Source organism: Zootoca vivipara, chromosome 2 (genome assembly GCF_963506605.1).
Source record: "Zootoca vivipara chromosome 2, rZooViv1.1, whole genome shotgun sequence".
NCBI lineage: Eukaryota > Metazoa > Chordata > Lepidosauria > Squamata > Lacertidae > Zootoca > Zootoca vivipara.
Genome location: NC_083277.1, coordinates 81,569,010 through 81,590,260, shown reverse-complemented (window position 1 = coordinate 81,590,260; position 21,251 = coordinate 81,569,010). Strand labels below are relative to the sequence as shown.

Here is a 21,251-nt window from a genome sequence, read left to right as displayed (position 1 = left end):
CACTGTTGCTGTATGTAGGTTTTTTTATTTGTTTTTTATCTCATAATTTGGAAATATACATCCAGTTTTTTACTTTATTTTTTTTGGGGGGGGGCCCCAAAAGAATGGGGCCCTAATTTATAGCTTGTTTAGCTTATACATAAATTTGGCAGTGTAGCTGCCTTATATTGTGTCCACCTGGCTCAATATTGTCCACTCTTAACTGCTAGCTGAAATCCCAAGTTTTCAAACATGGGACATTTCTAGCTCTAACTAGAGATGCTGGGGACTGAATCTGGGACCTTCTGCTTGCAAAGCAAGTGCTCCACCACTGAGCTACAGCTCTTCAAATTCTAAGCATGTTTAGTACAAAATTAATCCCACTATGTTAGATAGGGCTTACAATCTTGTAAGTGTGTTTAGGATTGCAGCCATCACCACACTGTTCTTTTATGCTTCTTGAAGCTGGAACACTTGTAGAGAAAATATGTATTATTGTGATGAGGCTGATTATATTTTAAGTGAGAAATCAAAAATCTATTCTGCTGTACTTAAAGAACTTCTGGAAAATGACAATCAATCAGCTGCATTTAAACACAAGGGGATGGAGTTGTTTGCCCTCACATAGCTTTAAGCAACAAAAAATAAAATATCAAAGATTCCAGTTCTTAACGACTATTCTTTATTATTTTTATATAAAAAAATTCAATACATGCAAGTTCTGTTATCATTACGGAAATGTTACCCTATGCTTGTTTCAGATAATTTTTGGTTTCTTTTCTTTTTTAAAAAAAATGAAAGCAATACAGCTAAGAGATAGTTATTCAGTCATTGTACATACAGAATAGATGCCTCATCACCAAAATGTCAAGTGTTGATGCATCATTCTGTTCTCAAAAAGTCAACCCAATTAAAAAGTTAATCAAAATGAAATCCTGCACTTCAGTGCTCTTATGATTATGAGTACCTTATCTAACACATACTCACTTCTGAGTTGATGAAAAAACAGTTTCCCCCCTAAAAAATAATAATTATTAATTTGCTTACTTTGTTCAGCTCTGGAGACTGGACATCATGCTTATTTATTATATTTATTAGTCAACTCATTAAAAAAATCTCTAGGCAACATGCTGATTAAAATAAAATACATGAAAATTCAGCATGAAAACCCTAAGCAACCCTAAATGTTGAAGAAAATAAAATTGAAGAAAATATAGCAAGAAGTACTACGTGCAACTACAAAGAGATTTTATTTCAGCCACATACACTTTCTTTCACTTAGATAGTATGAAAATTTCAGATGTTACATTACATGAAACAGACTGCGACTACCTACTACTATTTCTGTGGAGCAATGGGAGAAACTTCCTCTTGGTGTTATAGTGCCACTAGCCCTAAACCTATTATAGCTGCTCAATGAAAATGAAGGATGCAAAAGGAATCATTGTTACACAATTAAAAAGAAGTTTGCTCTAGTGCTGAAGGGGAGGGGGAGATTAAACCTCTCCTCCCTTCATGCTATTGCCCACAATCATTTATCCCAGCCACCGCCACGTACTTAAATAAAAAGGGGTGGAAGTAACTGCATATCGTAAATAGCACTATCCACACTGGATAACAAACCTGACACATTATAATTACACATTTTAACTTCTTCCCCACTCAAATACTGTGTTGGCTCAAATGTTATACTACTAGGAAGAAGGCACCATTCCATGTCCCAACTTGTATTGTGACTGCAAAGTGTCCTGCCTCCTCTTGGGTCATGCATTACAGATGGGCATGCTGTCCCAAATGCTCCTCGGATTCATTCAGAAATAATCCAGAGTTATTGGTGGGGAGGTGTTGAGGGGGCACTGGATTGGAAAAACTCAGATTATTTTCCAAGGGTTCGGGAAAACACCCACTTGTTTCTACCAATGTGCCAAAACAAAACAAAACCCCTCTCTTCTTTTTATTGACCTATCCAGTGGCTGCAGAAGCAGTAGTGGCTCGTAGTGAGAGAAGGAAGGTTTTTCCTTTCCCATCTCCCTCCTCCGTCTTAGTTGGGTAGCAGTGCAGCATATCAGGAAGATCATGGAAGAAGTGGTTGCAACTGTGTTAACCCTAGGGAGAACTGCTATCTCACTGTCTCCCAGGTTGCGGGTATTTCTAGGATGCTTTTAGGGCTGAGTTTTCCATGCTTTTTTCAAAGATGTAATTTAATTTTTTATTGTGGCATTTGGTATTGTTTTTAGCATATTGTACACCGCTTCAGGTGCTACTTAGAAAGCAGGGAAAGAGGCACAGCAGCAATATTACTGTTAATAGTTTAGTATAGTTTAATGCTAAAGTAAACAGCATGAAATACTTTATACAAGCCAAAATGCAAAGTTTTACAGAAGTAGGTTAGAACGGACCTATGTCTCAAATAAATAATTCATACTTTCAAGCTCCCATAAAACATTTAAAAGGCAATAAAGCTTAAGAGCCAGAGTTTTCAAAATTTCTCAGGCCCCAAAATTGATATTAGTTTTTCAAACAAGCTTAATGCCTAGTTTGTCTCTTTCAACTGAAGTGGACAGCTTTTTCAAAGCACTCAGCACTTCCAGCTCAGATTCTTATTATGAAAGGAGTCTGGCAGAGCAAACATCCAGCTGATAGAAACTCATACAATTTTATATGACCAAAAAACACAGCTGAAATGTAAGAAATGCTTTCTACTCGCTCCAGTGGCAACAAAAGCTATAATTACACATATTCCAAGTCTTCAAGATCTTTTTAATAGTATTTTAAGCTTCTCCATCAATTGATCTCTGTATGACTTATTTCCTAACCATTTTCTCCTTCTCCCATCTGCTTTCTAGTATGCATTTTCTAGCTTAGGAAGCGCTGATCATTGTTTCACATTTAAATATGGCCCGGTTCAAACTAAGCCAAAATATGAAAGAGCCTTTTGCTTTTGCATCCCTTTGCTTCTTTCTTCAGCACATGCCTAAATACCAAGTTTCATCTCAGCTGAGAGATTATGTTGACTAGAATCCTAAACCAGCTTCAACTTGTTCCAAAGTTGGGAACCATGATTTCCCAATAAAGATGAAACAGAAAATAATTCTTCCTTAGAGATTTCCTGGTTTAATCACAGCTCATGCAATGGGGATGGATGCATCAGCAAAAGACTCATTCATGTCTCAGATTATTAAGAAGAAATATGAATGTCCAACAGTCTCTTCAAAGCTCTTGCTTAAACTTAAAAGTTAACTCTTCTCATACAGATAGGGCTTGGTTGATACCAAAGAGGAAACCTTTTCAACAGCTGTGCCTAAGCTCTGGAGAATCCCCTTCCAAAGGAAACCCATCACACCTTCTCCTTATGAGTCTTTTGCTAGTTGGAAAAAACCTTCCCTTTTAGGAAGCATTTGGGCTCTGGACTGCTATCTTAAGCAATTGGTCTCTGGATTTTAGGTTTTTTTTTTGTTAGTCACTTTGACCTCTTCAGAAGAAATGTCAGATAGAAATTATTCACATAAATAAGCCTGACTCCCAGAACACATCTGTCTTTCTAAAATGCCCTTCAGCCATGAGAGTCAACTCTCATTGGGAAGGTTTGCCTGCTCTCTGAGTGTTAAAAGGTATAAAAAAACTCAAACCCATAAATCAAACACACACACACAAAATGAAGACTTAAAAACAACAACACCTATGCTCCTACAGGATATGATCTGGCTCACAGAAACTGGATTATTTGTCAGTATTTCTCTTAGTGGAATTTCCACTCACCAGTTAAAGTATTTCTGAATATTCCAACATTCTGTGACATCACAGCACACAGGGAACAGGTGGGAGAGAGGAGTTTGTAGGTGGCAGGCACCAACTTCCTAGTGAGAGCCAATTTCAAGCCCATTGTAATTTTTAGTAATTTACTCTGGCTTTGTTAAATGTTGGGATTTGCTCACTGTATTTTTCCAGTTTGTTCTGCATTACTCATATAACTACAAACAGCATAATTGTATACATAAAGCACAGGAAACTTATCCGATTCTTCAACCTTAAAGTCATGTCCAACACTCAATCATGCAATTAAAGACCAGTACAATGACCATATAATTAATACTATAATAATTAGTAAAAGCTATTAATGCCAGTGCAGTGTCCACACTACAGTAGTTATTACCAAAGTCCAATACAGTAATTATTACCAATACCAATATTGCTTGTTTCCTGTGTTGTTTTTCCAATGGTTAAGTGCTAATGCAAATATGGTAGAGAGGGCAAAATGTTTAAATAATTTTTTTTTCTACCCACAGTATAACTATTACAATAGGAGCATCAACATCTATGTATACGTTTAATTGCTTCAGCAGCAAATTTAGTTTCCAGAACAGGCACGTTAACTTTGTAGCAGCAACAAATAGCTTGAGAGCTCATTTAAAAGAAACTTGATAGCCTCTAAATTACTACAGAAGGGTTTGTAATGTCATTAATTGCTTAGGTATCCTTATTAAAGTTAGGAAGTGGATCAGTCCTGATAGGCAAATGGTATAGTCCTAGCAAACAACAGACAACCCCCAACATGGCAGTCTTCTTTCCCACTTCTTTCTGGAAACACTGGGGCTCATTTTCTTACAATGGTTCAATCTGGTAATGGGTGACACAGACCCCAAATTCAGAATAAATCTGATCTTTTTATACTCTCTCAGAGAAATAAATGGGCGAATAGACTTTATCAGAGAGGTCTCTGAAATCTTATGTCAAATGCCCAGGGAACTATCCTCCCGACTTATTCATCCATTCCACTCTTTTCTCCAGATCTCTGCTTACCATTTTGCACTTGTTCACATTGAATTGCATTTGCCATTTTATCACCCACTCACTCAGGTTTGGAGAGGTCCTTTCAGAGCTCTTCACAATCTCTTTTTAATGATCCTGAAGAATTTAGTATCATCTGCAAACTTGGCTACCTCACCACTCACTCCTAACTCTAGATCAGGTTAAGAACCACAAATCCCAATAGTGATCTTTGCTCCACTTCGGAGAACTGTCCATTTATGACTACTCTTTGCTTCCTGAAGATTAGCCTATCCATGAACTACAAGAGGACCTCTCTTCTTACTCTTTGACTGCTGCTAGGTTTGCTAGGAAAACTGTTTCCAAACACAACTGAGGCTTCTGAACATGCCACCAAGACTACTGGGCTAGGTCATTTGAACTCTTCCTGGTTGAATGAATTGAGCCAAATGGATTTAGAAAGTACAGACACACAGCATATAGAAGCACCAAGCATGTTTGGAAGCCTTTGGAGTGTAAACTGGTGTCAACAGTCTTCTGTACTGTCAATTTCTTCCCCACTATTGCAAACTAAGTTTGGGAATGCATAGGAAGAGGCAAACCAGCTGCACACTGCACTAGGGGAAGAAGGTGCTGAAGCAAATGAATTACAAGCTCAGGTGAACTTTGGAGGGAGGATGGATTCCCTATATTTGGGTATCTTAAATACTTGTGTAGTTTAAACATACATACACACACCAGTTCAACTTTGACTATCTTATGTGTGCACTGCAGCTTTTCTGGCCTCTGCAAAGGCTTTAACATGCATGTTGTTTATTCTAGTCTACCCCTTCAGCTCCCTTCATATGACTCCTCAGAAGGAAATGAGGAAGGCCTGATTTGCACTTTGCAGATAGAGACCATTGCAATGGTCTCTAAATTTAGCAATCAGTGAAATCTGTTCATGTGGGAGCCAAGAAGATTCTTCAAAAGCAACCAGCAAACCAATCACAACTTCCTGCTGGATTTGGAAATCCAGTTCTTTCTGCTCCAGAATCCAGTGGGGAGGGGCGCACAGAAATCCCATGGGAATCCATTGTTTGAATTCAAGCATGCAGGTTCATCTCTGAATTATGTTTCCTGCTGAAGTTACTTAGATGATAAAAAGTTCCAAAATATTACAAGAGCCCTCTTCACTTAGCCACAGCTGTGAAATGCACTATGGATAAATGACGCCCACCTGCATAGTTCACAGCAAAGATTATCTATCCTAACATGCATTTCCAGGATAATGCACTTGGCTGAACAAAATTTCTGAGCTAGGCTGTATTATTTGTTATAAAATAGTAACAGTAATATTTTCAATCTCAAGAGAACTGGTGCCATTCAAGATAGAATGATAGACGTAAATTATTGACAACTAGGTACAAAGTCAACTATTCAAATGTATTCTCAGTGGTGTAACTGCTGCCAAAAATCACTTTTCATTGTCAGGATTGCACAAGACATATTTGAACCTTCTCATGTACCCTGTTACCTCACAAGGGAGAGAGGCTTTTTTTAAAAAAAAGAAAAGAAAAGGGTGGGTTGGGAACAGTGATGTGCATGTGTAGTAGAGTTGGAGCACACTGTCTGCAATGAACTATTTTAAAAAATGGGGAGGGACATGTTTCAAAAGAAGGTGGCGGAGCAAGGGGTGTTCTTCCTGGTGTTCAGCATTTGTTTTATGTTTCCTGTTTTTAATACACTTCTGTATCTTGCACTGGCTTGATATAGAAGGCGTACTAAGCCTTTGAAGTAATAAAGCTGTAAATAAGGTCTTGCAGGAAAAAAATGGCTTGCAGAAATTCATAACTTCAAACTACAAAAATTATTGGAATATGTCCCAATCTGCAGAGGAAATCACATTTTTTCCAGCAATGAAATACTGCTGTTTGAGTGCAGGGAAAATGTGATTTATCATTTTCAACATAAACACACGTGAGGAAAGGCAACTAGATTGTCGGTGCCAGAGTAACAAATGCACATTTTTATTGCTGAACAAAAATAAACTGGCAACAGCCTGACAAATTAATTAATGTAAGTTCTTTAAAAAAACAACAACACTCAACAAGCCTGTTTACTGGAAATGTGTGCTTGCTCTCATATGCCACTCTCATATGTCACTCATATTGTATACTGCAGGCATCCCCAAACTTCAGCCCTCCAGATGTTTTGGACTACAATTCCCATCATCCCTGACCACTGGTCCTGTTAGCTAGGGATCATGGGAGTTGTAAGCCAAAACATCTGGAGGGCTGCAGATTGGGGATGCCTGGTATACTGCCATACATATATGGTGTTTTAGATGGATCTCCACTCTCTTCACTTCTGCATCAACCACTGATCTTGTACATTCTTTACCAATATATCCAGGACTGGAGGGAGGGCAGAGGAGAGGTGTGTGTGTGTGTGTGTGTGTGTGTGTGTGTGTGTCATAATCCTCATATCTTCTCAATATATGGTTTTGCATCAGCATTTATTGACAAATTAAAGGCCAACAATATGTTAGACCAAACATTAGACAAACAATTAGAAAATATTACATGACAACTATGTTCAAAAAACCTGCGCTAAAAATTTCAATCGTTTAATAATATTGGTGTTACTATTGACAATTGAATACTCGTAGCCAACAACCCAAGTCTATGAATGTTTACTCAGGAGTGAATCTCACTGCATCCAATGAGGCCTACTGCAGGCAAGTGTGTGTGTAAGGCTGCAAACATAAAACACTTGCTAGGAAAAAGTGGAGCTCACTTTTGAATTCACATGCTTAGGATCACAATGTAAAATATTCTGTTTTGTAATACATGCCAAGGTTCAGCTGTGCTAGACAGTAATCTGTACAACATTTTGAATATTTTACTTTAGACTTTGGGGGGCGGTGAGAGACCACTAGTTTCAACGAAATGTAAGTGAAGCTCTAAATGAAGCAAAACGCCTTTGAAACTGTCACTCGTGCTTTTCACCAGACAAGCCCAGTATAAAAAGGACACACACACTCAATCTTGTACAACACAAGGCTACTCATATCTACTCAGAAGCATGTCCCATTAATTTCAATGGGGCTTATTCCAAAGTATTGCATTGGATTGTAGGCTTAACTATAGTGAATGACCAGGAGCTGTCCATGGTACCATGAACTTCTCTTCCGTGCAGCCCTTCCCCTCTTTTGCTCAGGTTCTTGTTACCAAATTTAAATAATTGTTAATTGGAACCAGTTGCAATTAGGGTTAATATTAACTAAGGACTGGCCTTAACTAGGATTTGACAGTAGCTTCAAATTCTGGTTAGAGACGAACACCAGTTAGTCTAAACCAGTGTTTCCCAAACTTGGGCCCCAGCTGTTTTTGGACTACAATTCCAATAATCCCTGACAACTAGCTAGGGATGATGTGAGTTGCAGTCCAACTACAGATGGAGACCCAAGTTTGGGAAACACTGGTCTAAACCATAATGTGGGCTCTGATGTAGTCCTTAATTATGGTATAGGCTAAACAGGGTGGGTGGGAATGAGCTTGAGAAGAGAGGTGTTTCTGTAAACCCACAGCATGCTCCTTTTTCTGCAATCATGGGAACGGGTCAAGATTATTTGGTCTGCACCAACCTATAATGACAATATCAATTTATGCACTGCCAAAGTAAGTGACAGCATGGCAACTAAAACCCACACAGAAATAGTAAGGCCTTCTATGACAAGATGTCAGAGAACAAGCTTACAAATTATCAGTGAATTACAACCTGATTTTCAAAAGAATCCAATGCAGGTCTATGCAGAATTAAGCTCCAATGAGTTCAATGGGACTTATTCTCAGGCAAGTGTGTATAGGATTGCAACCTCTTTTTTTTTTTTAGAAAAAAAATCAGATCACATCGCAGGAAAGTGAAGAAACTCTGTGTTGTCCTTGGCACAGGCACACACCCACCATCTCATGAAATAAGTTTGCTGACAATTTCTTATCATTCATCTGATTAAAAGAAGCCTTATGAGGCCAAATTCAATTTATCCAAACAGGTGTTGTTGTTGTTGTTGTTTTTAAAAGACTATTATCTAAGTAAGACTATGAATATTGTTTTTCACATTATGTCCATTCTTCAACTGGACAGAGACCTTTTCTGATACTAAAGTTTCACCATTCAAACTTCCGGAGGCCACTTAACAGACTGCATTATCTTCTTAACAAAACAGAATAGTTCCAGCCTTCAGATCAGAACAGGTTCTCATTTTAACACCAGTCTTGCAGACCAGGTTTGTAAAGTATGAGAGTCTTGAACAAAATAAATGTTAATATTTCCAAAAAGGCATTAAAACATGGTATGTGTTACCCAGGTTAGTTTTACTAAGTAGTGGGCAGATTTAAAAAACATAACCTGCAATTTCTAGACATATAGACAAACCACTAGGAGCATGCTGGGATATGTTCACGTGACAGTGATCTAAATTCAAAGTTCAGCGTCTCTCACTAGACATATTATATCTTAGGATCACTTTGGAGAAGAAGGAATTGGAATCATGCATGGCCTCAGTGATCAGGTTCAGACATAGTACAACAAAGTCCCTGAACATGAAACATGCAACGATCTAATATTTACACAACCATTTCCCAATACATTAGAAATTGAATTGTTCTTTCAAAGTTGGGAAGATTATGCCTATCACAAAGACACATTAATAACTTCTGAAGGAAAGGCATCACACCCTGACAATGTCACCGAGTGTTAATTCATGTCATGCTAATGTGCTAATGTGCAATAGAGCCAAATACCCAAAGCAATCATAAAAAAAAATGTAAACACAGTGCATGGGGGGTAGGGGTGGGAATCTGTAATTTAAACCGAACATTTTCTATTTGAACTCTAGGTCTCACTCATTCATGAAACTGAGCTGACACAATTTCATGTCATTATAATTTGCCGGGTCATCTCATTAAAGCACAGTCTTCCAAATTTTACAGTGCTAAGCTACTGTGATCCTTTAACAAACACAATGGGTGTCAAGGTGCAAATGAAAACAAAAAGTTCAAAAGAAGTTAACCCTAGTGCTTCTTGTTACTTTCTTCCCTTCATTAGTGATCTGCCACCTGAGCAATGGATATATGATGAGGCTATCTTCTTTTTAAGTGTTTTAGCAACTCTATATTAACTAGTCTTACAGATAACTCAATCACTATGCAAGAAGTTTTGTTTTAATAAAATAAAATAAATAAAAACTTGCCTCAAGTGTAGCATGCTATAATAGGGCAGTCTTCCCAACAAACTTTTCAGTGTGTTCACATGGCTTCTATGACCATTTTTTAAAAACGGAAGACCAAAGATATGCAAGACAAAGTGTGGCCACATTTTATGCGATCCAGGTCCCATTACAACATATGTACACACCCATCTCTTCACCCTCTATACTTTCATTTAATAGTATGACTCTACACATTAGAACTGGCAATAAACTTATATGAACCGTTCATGCAACATTTAAAAACTGCATTCATCAACCTAATTACAACTTTATGTTTGGGTGCACAACATTCATCTCAATCCGCATGCCTCCCAATAATAACTGAAACAATTAAACTGTCCCAAATACATGATGAAAATTTTAAAATATTCTGAACTGTTGTGCAAATCAATGTCAGCAGGGGGCGCTCCTGCATGAAGCAAAAGAAGGCCACTATTGTTCCTCTAAGTCTCTCAGTAGCACTTAACTATATGTCTGAAATGGTCTCTCCTATATACTAAGACTGTCAATAATAATAATAATAACCGTACCAGCTTCTTACACACTAAAAGTCATAGTGTTTAAAAACCTTTTGGATTAAATTTGCAGATATTAATCTGAGGGACAATGTATTATTTCAGTGGCTGTACAAGAGGCCTCCTAAAACTCATTCTGGTAATTCTATGGATTCCCCCAAAATACCATAGGTTACTAGCATTTTTCTTATTCAGAAGTTTCAGATAAAAATAGCCCAAAATCAATAGCTTGAGAAATTATTTCACACTGCTTTCTAATATCTATGTAGAGAAGACGCAAAGCACCCAATTGGGGAGGGGGGAGGGGAGATGGCCTAATTAACTGGAGAGTACTGGTGCACATTGGTGGTAAATGAGAAATAATAAACTGAGCAATAAAGTCAGAACCTGCATTCAAAGTTATTGATTCCACAGACCCTTGTAAAAACCTGGTTAGGGGAAGATGGACTGAAAGATAAATGAAATACTCACCATATTGACTTCTGACACCATGTCTATACTGGCAATATCTATGTTCATGCCAACAGCCACAGGGGGACCTGCAACACAAGATGGTCTGCACTGTGATCTCTCACAATTTAACTCATTCATGCAAGCATTATTCGGACTGAAGAAGGGGTGGGGCACCGGGGCTTCATTTTAGCCACGAGTTTGCCTTGCAGCGCTTCCAGGATCGCTGTCAGCAACGGGTGCTTTATATAACACACACACACACGTGTGTTAATAATAGGGTAAAGTGTCTTTAAGTGGCTGGCCGGAGATACACCCCACTAGACTTGCAGTGTGAGTTTCAACCCAGAGGCTTCTGTTCCTGCTTGCTGCACGGGCTCAGTCCGGTTAGCCGAGCCCTGCAAGCAGGCGAAGCCGAGCGAGAGGGACGCTGACTCGGGATCCAAGGAGGACTTTACGGGGCTCTCGGAACCGCACGCTCCTCGTAGCCCAGTAACAGCAGAGTGCCGTCTGTACTAGCGGCTGCCCGATACCTCCAGAGAGGGTCTGAGGACCTGGTTTAGCAATGCATACACAAGCACAAACGACGCGGAAACCTGCTCCCCAACGCACAGCTCGCGGGGAGCAGAATGACATTTTCATCTCGCTTAGCCGAACATCCTGTACAGTACTCAAAAAATGAGAAATATTTACTGTGGCCACAGGCACAGCGCACCAGGCTTGGTGGCACGGATGCTGGGGAAACTTAGGAGATTTGTATCTCCATAAAGCCAATTAGCCAAGCTTTAATTACGCGTTAATAGGTAATTAACGCACACGAGACCAAGTCCTGTATGTATAGATACACAAACATACAAATACACACACACACACACACACACACACGAGGAGATTTAAGGGATCACGTCACGGCCGTTCTGGGCTAAGGGAAATTGGGGAACAATTGGCTTAACTTTGGGTCGAGCTTCAGAAAATGGCAACATAGATGCAGAGCAGGAGCAGCGCTCACACCACGCTGAAAACACACACACGCGTGTGCGCGCGCGCACACACACACACTCCGGAGAAGGGACAGCCTGAGCGTGGAGCAGGCTTTTCTACAAAAGATCGAATTACCTCCGAAATCTGGCCTCAGCCGAATGTCGTAGCCTTTCAGCAGTCTATCCACGGTCTCTTTTACCAGGGACATATTGCTGGGATCATTAGCACTAAAGAAAGGGGTAAAAAGATATGAGGAGAGAGCGGTTTTCCCTGTCTCTATCTCGCAAGATGCATTCTGCACCTCCCAGTTATACAGTACAATTCAAAGTGAAGGCGAAAAAGAGAGACCCTTCGGCCACTTACCTCTGCGCACACACCACTGTTATGATTAAGGGCAACGACCAAATTCCAAAGCAACCCTTTTCCCGGACTCTCAGCATCCCTTTAGCTTTTGATATGATTTAGGGCTTCAGTGGAAGAGAAGAAGAGATCCAACTTATTCTAGCCAGTGCAGTAATTCTAATGTGGAGCGCATGCGCACGGCGTACCACAACATCAAAAGGAGCAGTGGTTGCTGCTGGAGATGGAGCAAATTTCCTTGCCAAAAAAAAGAAGGAAAGGAGGAAAGAAAAAAATTAAAGGGGAAGAAGGAAATGCATTATTTTTAAAAAGAGAGTAATCCACAAGAGGATTAAGAGGTTGTTTTTGTTGTCGTTGTTGTCCTTTTAAGTAAAATAACATAGACTTCAACAACCGAGGAAGTTTCAAGAGTTGCAGGTTACAGCAGTTTTGCAACCTAGTTTAAATGGGGAAATGTGCAAAATCGGATTAGGAACGGAAGGGAAAAGAGGTTAAAATGGGAATGCAAGGCGTGCACATGGGGGAGGGGGGAAAAACTAGACTTTATGCTCTTTGGGAATAGCAAATGGTGGGTGAAATCGCGGGGGGGGGGGAGGGGGCCCGAGTTAGCAATGGGTGGCTGGAAAGGGCTCAGCCTATAGCATTTGGGGGAAGGGGGGATGCGAGATGATGACGAGTTTCTTGGTAGGGGTGAGATGGTTGCCTGAGCTCCTGGAGAGAGAGAGAGAGAGAGAGAGAGAGAGAGAGAGAGAGAGAGAGAGAGAGAGAGAGAGAGAGAGAGAGAGAGAGAGAGAGAGAGAGAGAGAGGTGGTCTTGGGGGCACAGAAATTAAGAGCGGGGGATCGCTGGATGACGTCGTGGTGGATCCTGCGATGCTCAGGATTCTTTACACCGGAAAAAAGTAAAAAGTAGGATCTACAGAGCCTTAACACCATGCAAAGAGGCTGAGACAAAGGGCCACGTCTTTCTTTTTTCGGTTTTTATTGTATTCTTCTTCTTCCACCTAACGAGATCGAGCATCTATAGAAGGGATGGGGCAATGCGAGAAGGCGATCGTGCCTAAATGCACCACCACCATTCACAGGAAAGGTGGGGTGGGGTGGAGTGGGGGGCTGGAAGAGGGCAAGAGGGGAAGTTACCCGGACGAGAGGTCTAGGCTATCAGTGACCATGCTGCTGCTGCTGCTGCTGCTTCCGCCACCACCGCCGCCGCCGCCGTGGTGCATTTGGCACTCACAGCCTCCTTACCTTCCCTGGTAGGAAATTGCAGAAATGCACCGCTCAGGGCTCGAATCGATGCCCGCGAAGAAAGCGCAGAGGAGCAGCGAGCTGACTTGGGGATGCTTTGAGTGACACTTAAATCCCCAGAAGCTGAGCTAGACCTGAAAGGCTTCCTTGCAAAGATGCCTGCTGCTGCTGCCGCCGCCGCCAGATCCTTTCCTCCTCCACCGCCGCCGCCGCCGCCGCCACCACCTCCTCCTCCTCCTCGTCCTGCAAAAACCCACTTGGAGCCGCCGTGGATCTGTGCTGCTTCATTGAACGGATGCGGGGTGCGGGGCTGAAGTGCTCGCCTTGCCGGGGATAACACGAGAAGCAAGGCGCGCGGGGCGGGGGGGGGGGGGGCGGGGAAGGTTGGAATTAGGCAGAAACACTTGGATTCCTCAATTAAGCCACGAAATATCTAATTCGCTACAGGGGAGAGAGAGACGACGGAGGAGAAGCAGCAGCAGCGGCAGAGAGAGGAGAGAAGAACGGGGCGGAAGGGGGGGGGCCTTCCACGCCGCGGGAGGCGGAGGGGGGCGGCGGCGGCGGCGGCGGCGGCAGAGAGAGGTGAACTGTGCTTGTGTAGGAGACGCCGAAAGCCTCGGGTAGCTCCTCAATAAACGTTTAGTCATTCCGCACACACAGACCGCGGCAGGCGGGTTTCCAACCCCGGCCTCCTCCTCTTCCACCACCACCTCCCCGCCTTTTGCCTGCTGGCTGCCTATGCTCGGCTTTTCGGGAAAGGCTAGAAGCCATTCTCCCGCACTGGGCCGTTCCCAGCCCGAAACTGCCATTACAAGCACACAACACACGCGCACACACAAGCTGGGGAGGGGAGCTAAGGTCGCTTCAGACATAATAACAAGGCGCCTCTCGGCTGCCCGGAATGAACAAAGCGGGGCCGTTTTCCTCAGGGAAGGCCTGCCCCGTTTCAGGAGCCCAGGCTTGGGTGGAAGGGGCGGGAAGCTGTCACGTTTTCAATTTTCTCACGAGGAAGCCTATTCAGCATAAAGGAATTGGGGGGACGTGGCGGGAAGAGCGGCGGCTGCGGCGGCAGCAGCCTGGCTCTCTGGATTGAGCACGTCTAGCTGCACTGCCTTGCCTAGCGCGTGTCAACCGCAGAGGCATCCTGAGGAGACGGGCTACCGCAGCGCTCAACGGTAGGGGAGGCGGCTCCCTCTCTCAGCTGAGGCGCTTCACCTGAGGCGCTGGGCTGCTCCAGAGCGGAGGCCGCAGGCGGGAAGAAGCGGCCTGGCGTGGCGCAACGCAACGGAGTCCTTCCCGCTCACAGCTGCTGAATGCCAAGGCGGCGGGTGGAAAGGGGGGCGCAAAATGTCCGCGTGAGGGAGGAGAACTCCCCGCGTTTCTGCATAGCGGGGTGTGTGTGAGAGGTGCCCCCAGGCGTAAGGAGCGTAGGCAGCGAGGAACGTGGTGGGAGCTCAGGTGGGAGAACCGCAGCCCCTGCAGAGCAAAGAGAGAGACTCGGCGACTTCCACACCGGGAAGCACATTTTTTACTTCAGGTCCTGTCCTAGAGGGTACGGGGAACCCGCTTTAAACTGAGGCTTTTTTTATTTGGACTCCTCAGCCGCTTCTTATAGTGGCGCAAGTGTCGAGCGGGAAGGCAGGGAGTCCGGGGTCTCTCCTGCGCAGTCAGTCCGTCACACACGCGCCCAATGCAGTAGCGCCAACTCTATTGGCAGCGGCGCTCTAGAGTCTGCGAATGGCTTCGGGCGGCAGACCGGAGATTAAAACTCCCTTTACTTGGAAGATAGTCCCATTGCGATCCAAACAAAACAAAACAGCAGTTGGAATGGCCTTAATGGGAATCATCGAATTGGAGGATCATGGCCAAACTTGGCCCTCCAGCTGTTTTGGAATTACAACTCCCATCATCCCTAGCTAGCAGGACCAGTGGTCAGGGATGATGGGAATTGTAGTCCCAAAACAGCTGGAGGGCCAAGTTTGGCCATCACTAGTCCAACCCTCGGCAATGTAGGAATCTTTTGCCCAGTGTGAGGCTTGACCCCACAAACCCTGAGATTAAGAGCCTCGTGCTCTAATGATGTGGCATCATTTGAATGTATGGGGAATTGTGGGCAATAGATAAGCATGTGCTCATCTTGAGGGGGTTGCTGGCTCACAGCACCCTGAATTCACCGTCGCCCCCAAACAGCATTGAGGGACCTTCCACTGGCCGCCGCCAAGCCACTTTGACTCTCTCTTTCAGTTGCCAGCGTTCAAGGGAGCTCCGTTTCCCCATCCCACACTAGTCAGCTTCCATTTGGTATCCTAACCGCAGGAGTGATGAGAAACATTCAAAATCCCTTGAATCCTTTACCGGCCAGGTTATTTCTAACAGCAAGAAGCAGGAGCTGGCCTAAGTTGGAACAGACTAAATCCATGTGACCTAGTTGCCACTCTGCAGAACTATGGATTTCTGAAGCTGCAAGAGATACTGCTGGAAAGGGAAGTGATATGTGTAAAGGGAGTTGTTGCTCTGCCAAGATGGCAGGAATGGGGAATCCGAGTTAAAGGGTCATGCAACAAGAGGTCCAGGCTAAAGTTGGTGTGCCACAACAGTGGAAACAGCATCCAGGAGCACGAAAAGCTGAGTGGTGAAAAGAGGAAAAGATGAACAGGGAGGAAATAGCCCTGGGACACCTATCTTCAGGCAGGGAGGAGGCTAGGGGAAAAAGCATACAGTATGTGCATACTGAACCGGCTGGCAACAACAATTAAGAATATTGTTCTGGATTCCCTGGCTATTGGACAAGCAGCCATGGGAGACAGCAACCTGAACAGATTCCTGATGCAAGTTTTCCTGGGTATAATTTTGAACTTTACAAATTGACTCTGAGGCTACATCCTTCTTTTTTCTTTTTGGTTATGGATACTCTCTATAGATACCTCATCCTCTGTAAGGAGGAGCTCCCAAATTAATAACTCTTTGCATACCTCAAAAATGGCTTCAAAGTTTACTCCTGTGAAGTTTGAGCTATGCACATGACTGAATCTTCTGCCATTATATTTCCCACAGGATCCATTTTAGACTTGAAACTCATCTGAACTCCTGCCTTGGGGAGGCTGTGAGGAGATCCTTAACTCCCTGAATCTGACCAAAGGCTATATGAGAAGTGCTAAGGAAGGAGCTGGGATGTGGTTGGGGAGCAGAGTCATCCTCTTCCCCAGCCTTCCAGAAGCCTGGGGTTCTGCTGACAGAAATGCATGCCTCCCCACTGAATATGGGGTGGGAGAAACTGACAGGAAGTAAACTGTTTCCCTTAGACCTTTTTGAAGGTCAACAATCAGCTGGGGGCAGAATCCGCTGGGTATGGCACAAACTTTATTTCATACTGGGAGCACCTTGGCTGTACTAGAAGCTATCCTTCGGTCGAGATGTTTACATGCTTTCCGACTGAGTACCCAGTTTAGGGGCAGCCAGGGTTGAATAACTTGGATGCCTGACAGCCTCCTTAGCAGAATGTTCAAATGACAGAGATGAGTAATTCAGTCTCCTCTGTTCCCCTTCCTGCCCCCCGTCTTGTTGCTCAGCTGGGAGGTTTGCTTACAACCATGTATTTTGTTTGTGGACACATCCAGGAGTTGTATAAACAGCAGCAAGCATGATACATTGTTTATGCCACTGAAGTTGATCCACAGGATCAAGGTACCTGCCAAACATCGGCACTTTTTAAACCACCTTGAGTAACATCTACCCAGTGCTACCTGCTATACAATTACATTCATTTTGATATAGTTTCCATAAAATGCAGTTGGTGGGTGGAAATTGTTCAGCAGCAATTGCTTTCAGGTTTGAATTTTAACCTCTTTTCCTGGCTCCTTAGTTGTCATCTTTGGAATAGTTGATTTTAAAAAATGTGCAACAGCAATTCATTACTGACTCTTATGAATTTATTTTCCTCTGTTCTATTTGCAATGCAATCTTCTTTCATTTTCTGTGGTAAGATCTGCCCACCTTCTTGTGTTGAGTGGGAGCCACTTCTAAAAACTGATGCCTCCTTCCCACTGTCAAATGTGACCTTTGCTTTTGTTCCTGTCAATTTCACCTCTACTGAAGTTTCCTCAACAGCCTTATTTGCTATTAAGCTGTTCAAGAATCGAGTTGGCTAAATCAAAGTGCAATATGTTGCAGTACATCTCGGCTCCTTTGCAAGCTAATTGGCAATACTCTTGCCTATTTTGCTCTGATGAACTGAGTCAGTATTGGCCATGTTTGAAAGCTAAGGTTTGGCCAGCTTGTTATTATTGGCTTTTAGTTTATTTTTTAAAGGCCTAAACTCAATTTTAAGAGGCAGCCAATAACCTGCCCATTCCAAAGGAATGTGGTTTCCTATATATAACTGGAAGGTCTGGTTGGGCAAGAGAATTGTCAGATAGAAATTCTACCCTTCATTGAATTTCTGGTTCAACTGTTAGTAAGTTTGTCACCAATCAAAAGTATGTTTCACTCACTTGGGTTCTTGGTGTAATCTATGCCTTCCTCACTTCTCATTGGCTTTTCATGGCCAGTGGTTAGCGAGCATCACTCAGTGTATCCAGTTAAAAATCATACAGTATTTAGCACAACAGGCAGAAAAATCTTATAGCGAATCTTATAGCAGAGATATGAAGGGCACAAAAAAGACAAAAGGAAAAGATTGATTCGATTGATAGAAAAAGTATGCAATCGAATAAGGTAATATAAATCAGTATATAGGAGAGGCTGCAAGTCACAAGTGGTGAAGGGGTGTGTGGGGAACAAGAGGGTTAATTCTTGATGTTGTTTTAATGTTGTCTTACTTTAAGTTATTTTCGTTATTTCATTATTTAACATTATTATTTAATATGATTCAATCATTTATTATTGGTTATATTATAATTTGAGTTTAGCTTTCTGCAATATGTTTGGAGACTTTGTTACTTTAAAATTTTCAGTTATGTTACATTGTTTATGTTGTTTACGTATGTGTTTTTCCCCCTTTTCCTTTTCTCCTTTATGTATGTTTTTAATGAAATCAATAAAATTTATTTTAATTAAAAAAAGGCAGAAAAATCTTTACATGGTCTGTAATGATCCTCAGCAATTTTCATGTGGCCTACGTGGGGTTGGGTGGGGGGGTGGGGAAAGGAGCACTGCTTTATTGCCATGAAAGTTATTTGTTTGTCTTCTATTTGTTGGTTTCAATTATTATGTATTATGGTATATTTTTAACCTTGTTTTGCTAGCAACCTCATGAGCAAGTATTTATTGATAACTAGAATGATCTGTTCAATAAATCATTACCATCTTAGCTCTATATGCAGTGAGAAGAAGAAAGGGGGGCAAGATAAGAAGGTCTTCTGATCATATCTAGACTGTACTGCATATGGGGCTGTGGGGCCTCTGACATCATTTGGCTCAGTTAGTGTGGTGGTACTTATTATTGAGCATTCCAATAGTTTTTCAAAAGCTATCACAATGTTTATAAGTTGAGATTCTGTCAAAGACAGGAAGGTTGCCCATTTGGCTGTGAAGTCTTGGCATAACAGTTTCAATATAAAATGATTCTTCGTCCCCCTCAATAGCATAGCAACTTCCCTTAAATATTACTTCTAAGTAAAAATGCATAGTGTTGCACCACATACTGTATATACAATCCTTACTCTGCAAGCCCAGTAATCTGTCCTATACTGAAACTAATTTGTATCTTCCCCCCTTTTGTATCTTGTAATTTTTATCTTCCCACCCCCCCTTTTTTTTAACTGCTTCCAAAGGCTGCCTGATACTTCAGGGAAATGTATTAATAATAATATTGTTTCATTGGTTTTAGTGAGAGTAAGGACTTTATGTAGCTAAATACTACTAGAGCATCTCTACTATTTTTGTAATTATATACTGCTGTGTCCCTCACGTACCCCAGGATGACATGTTTTTATACAGAAAGACCTGGAATTAAACAAAAGGGTCTGGTGCTGTCATGTCTACTTTGGTTCTTACGGAATAAATTCAAATTGTGACCTGAACCCTTCTAAAACTAGTCTCAGTTGCTGCACTCGTGTGTTACTTGAGAATAAGCTAATGGATTTTATTGACATTTGGTGTGCTGGTGAGGTGCACAGAGCCTTCAGTGAGCAGGATTGTAAATTAATGCCAATTCAGGTGGATGGTTGATAGAATGAGAGGATGTGAGTGCTGTACAGACATGGAGAAGTATCAAAATTAGATAAAGGTGCTTTAGTGAAATAAGAAGGGGGGAATAATGGCAATATCTGGCTGACTATAGAATTGCAACTTCACATTACTTTGAAGTAATAATTTTTCGTTGTTTCTATGAACACCTTGATTGGCTACAAGAGTAGATAGCACATGCCTAATGGGCTGCATTATGTCCCATGTTTGGGTTTTTTTTTTTGGGGGGGGGGGAGACATTTCGAATATATATACAGTTTCATATTGGATCCAAGTTTTTATTAACAGTCTAAAGGTAAAAACAGCCATCTTGTAACACCTTAGAGGTTCACACGTTTGTTATGGCATAACCTTTTGTGTCCAGAGAGTTAGAACAGTAGTTTAGCTGAATACACAGATTTATACAGTATTAGTGCATTTTAAAAGACTGTGTGATGGTTTGTTTTTCTTTGTTTTTTAAAAAAGCTTGTTTGGAAATTCATGCATATCTGTAAAATATGCTATTCTGTTGCATTGCTGGTAAGTTAACGAACTTGCTGCAGATGTAATACATGTCACAAACTTTCCAATTGTAGTGAGAACCCATCCATTGACCTGTCAGAGCTAAATAGCATATTTGCCTCAATAAGACAGCAATGCACAAAAGTCCATTCAAAGCATGTGTTATAAATTCAGTGCACTTTAAAGACTGCTCGTATGAGTGTGTACAACGAATGCACAATTTCTGTATTTGATAAAGAAATATATTGCTTGTGATCAGCATTGGAGGAAGCCACTCGGGCGCCTGGGGTGGTGCGCCCAGGGGTGGGGCACACCGTCGGGCCTCTAGCGTCTGCCTGTCTCCTTTCATTCAGCCACCCTACAGCTGGGGCAGGAGGCAGTGGGCAGACCATTTGGGCAGCACGGAGCCTGTGTGTGCTCAAGCCACCACTTCTCTCCCAGGAGAGACGTGTGGCTCTGGCGCGCTGCAGGCCCAGCGATGAGTGTCGCCCAGCATTTTGTCTCCCCCCTCCCCAGTGGTGACACCCGGGGCGGCTCGCATACACTGCACCCCCTTCCTCTGCCCCTGCTTGTGATTATGATAGGTTAATGGGATATATTTCTGTTGCTGTTCTACAGTTTAAACAGGTGTATGCAAATCTGAACTTATCTCTGTAGATCATAGCATGAGCATAAGATTGACATAGGGGCATACAGTAAGGTTAAGGGTTAACACATACTCATAGACAAGTGTGTGCTATAACTCCAGCGAAAGCTCCTAAACCTCTCAGCAGGGTGTATATGAACATACCCGAATGCTTTCCGCACTTGTTACACAATTGTAACAACAGCTCATTAAAAATCAAAGAACATTGTTGTTCCCACTCCCACCTTTAAGGAAAGAGACTGACCTGTATTTCCATCTTGTCTTATAGTGAACTTCTGGTACTTTAATTCCCTAGAGAGTTTTTTCTGGTCCCTGACATTCAGCATGAGAGTCTGAGTCACACTCACAATCTAGCACTGAGCTCT

General features: G+C 42.3%; 1 protein-coding gene across 3 annotated transcripts in view; it reads right to left on the bottom strand.

Moving 5' to 3' along the window:
* The window catches only part of GABRB2 (gamma-aminobutyric acid type A receptor subunit beta2), a 99,614-nt gene extending 87,228 nt beyond the window's left edge, over positions 1–12,386 (bottom strand). For all 3 annotated transcript variants that reach the window (XM_035107991.2, XM_035107992.2, XM_035107993.2), the window contains exons 1-3: positions 12,310–12,386; positions 12,082–12,173; positions 10,987–11,054 (exon numbers count right to left, since the gene is read on the bottom strand). In XM_035107991.2, the coding sequence (XP_034963882.1) occupies positions 10,987–11,054; positions 12,082–12,173; positions 12,310–12,386 (237 nt within the window). The remainder of the gene's footprint in view (positions 1–10,986; positions 11,055–12,081; positions 12,174–12,309) is intronic.
* Positions 12,387–21,251: the final 8,865 nt, after the last annotated feature.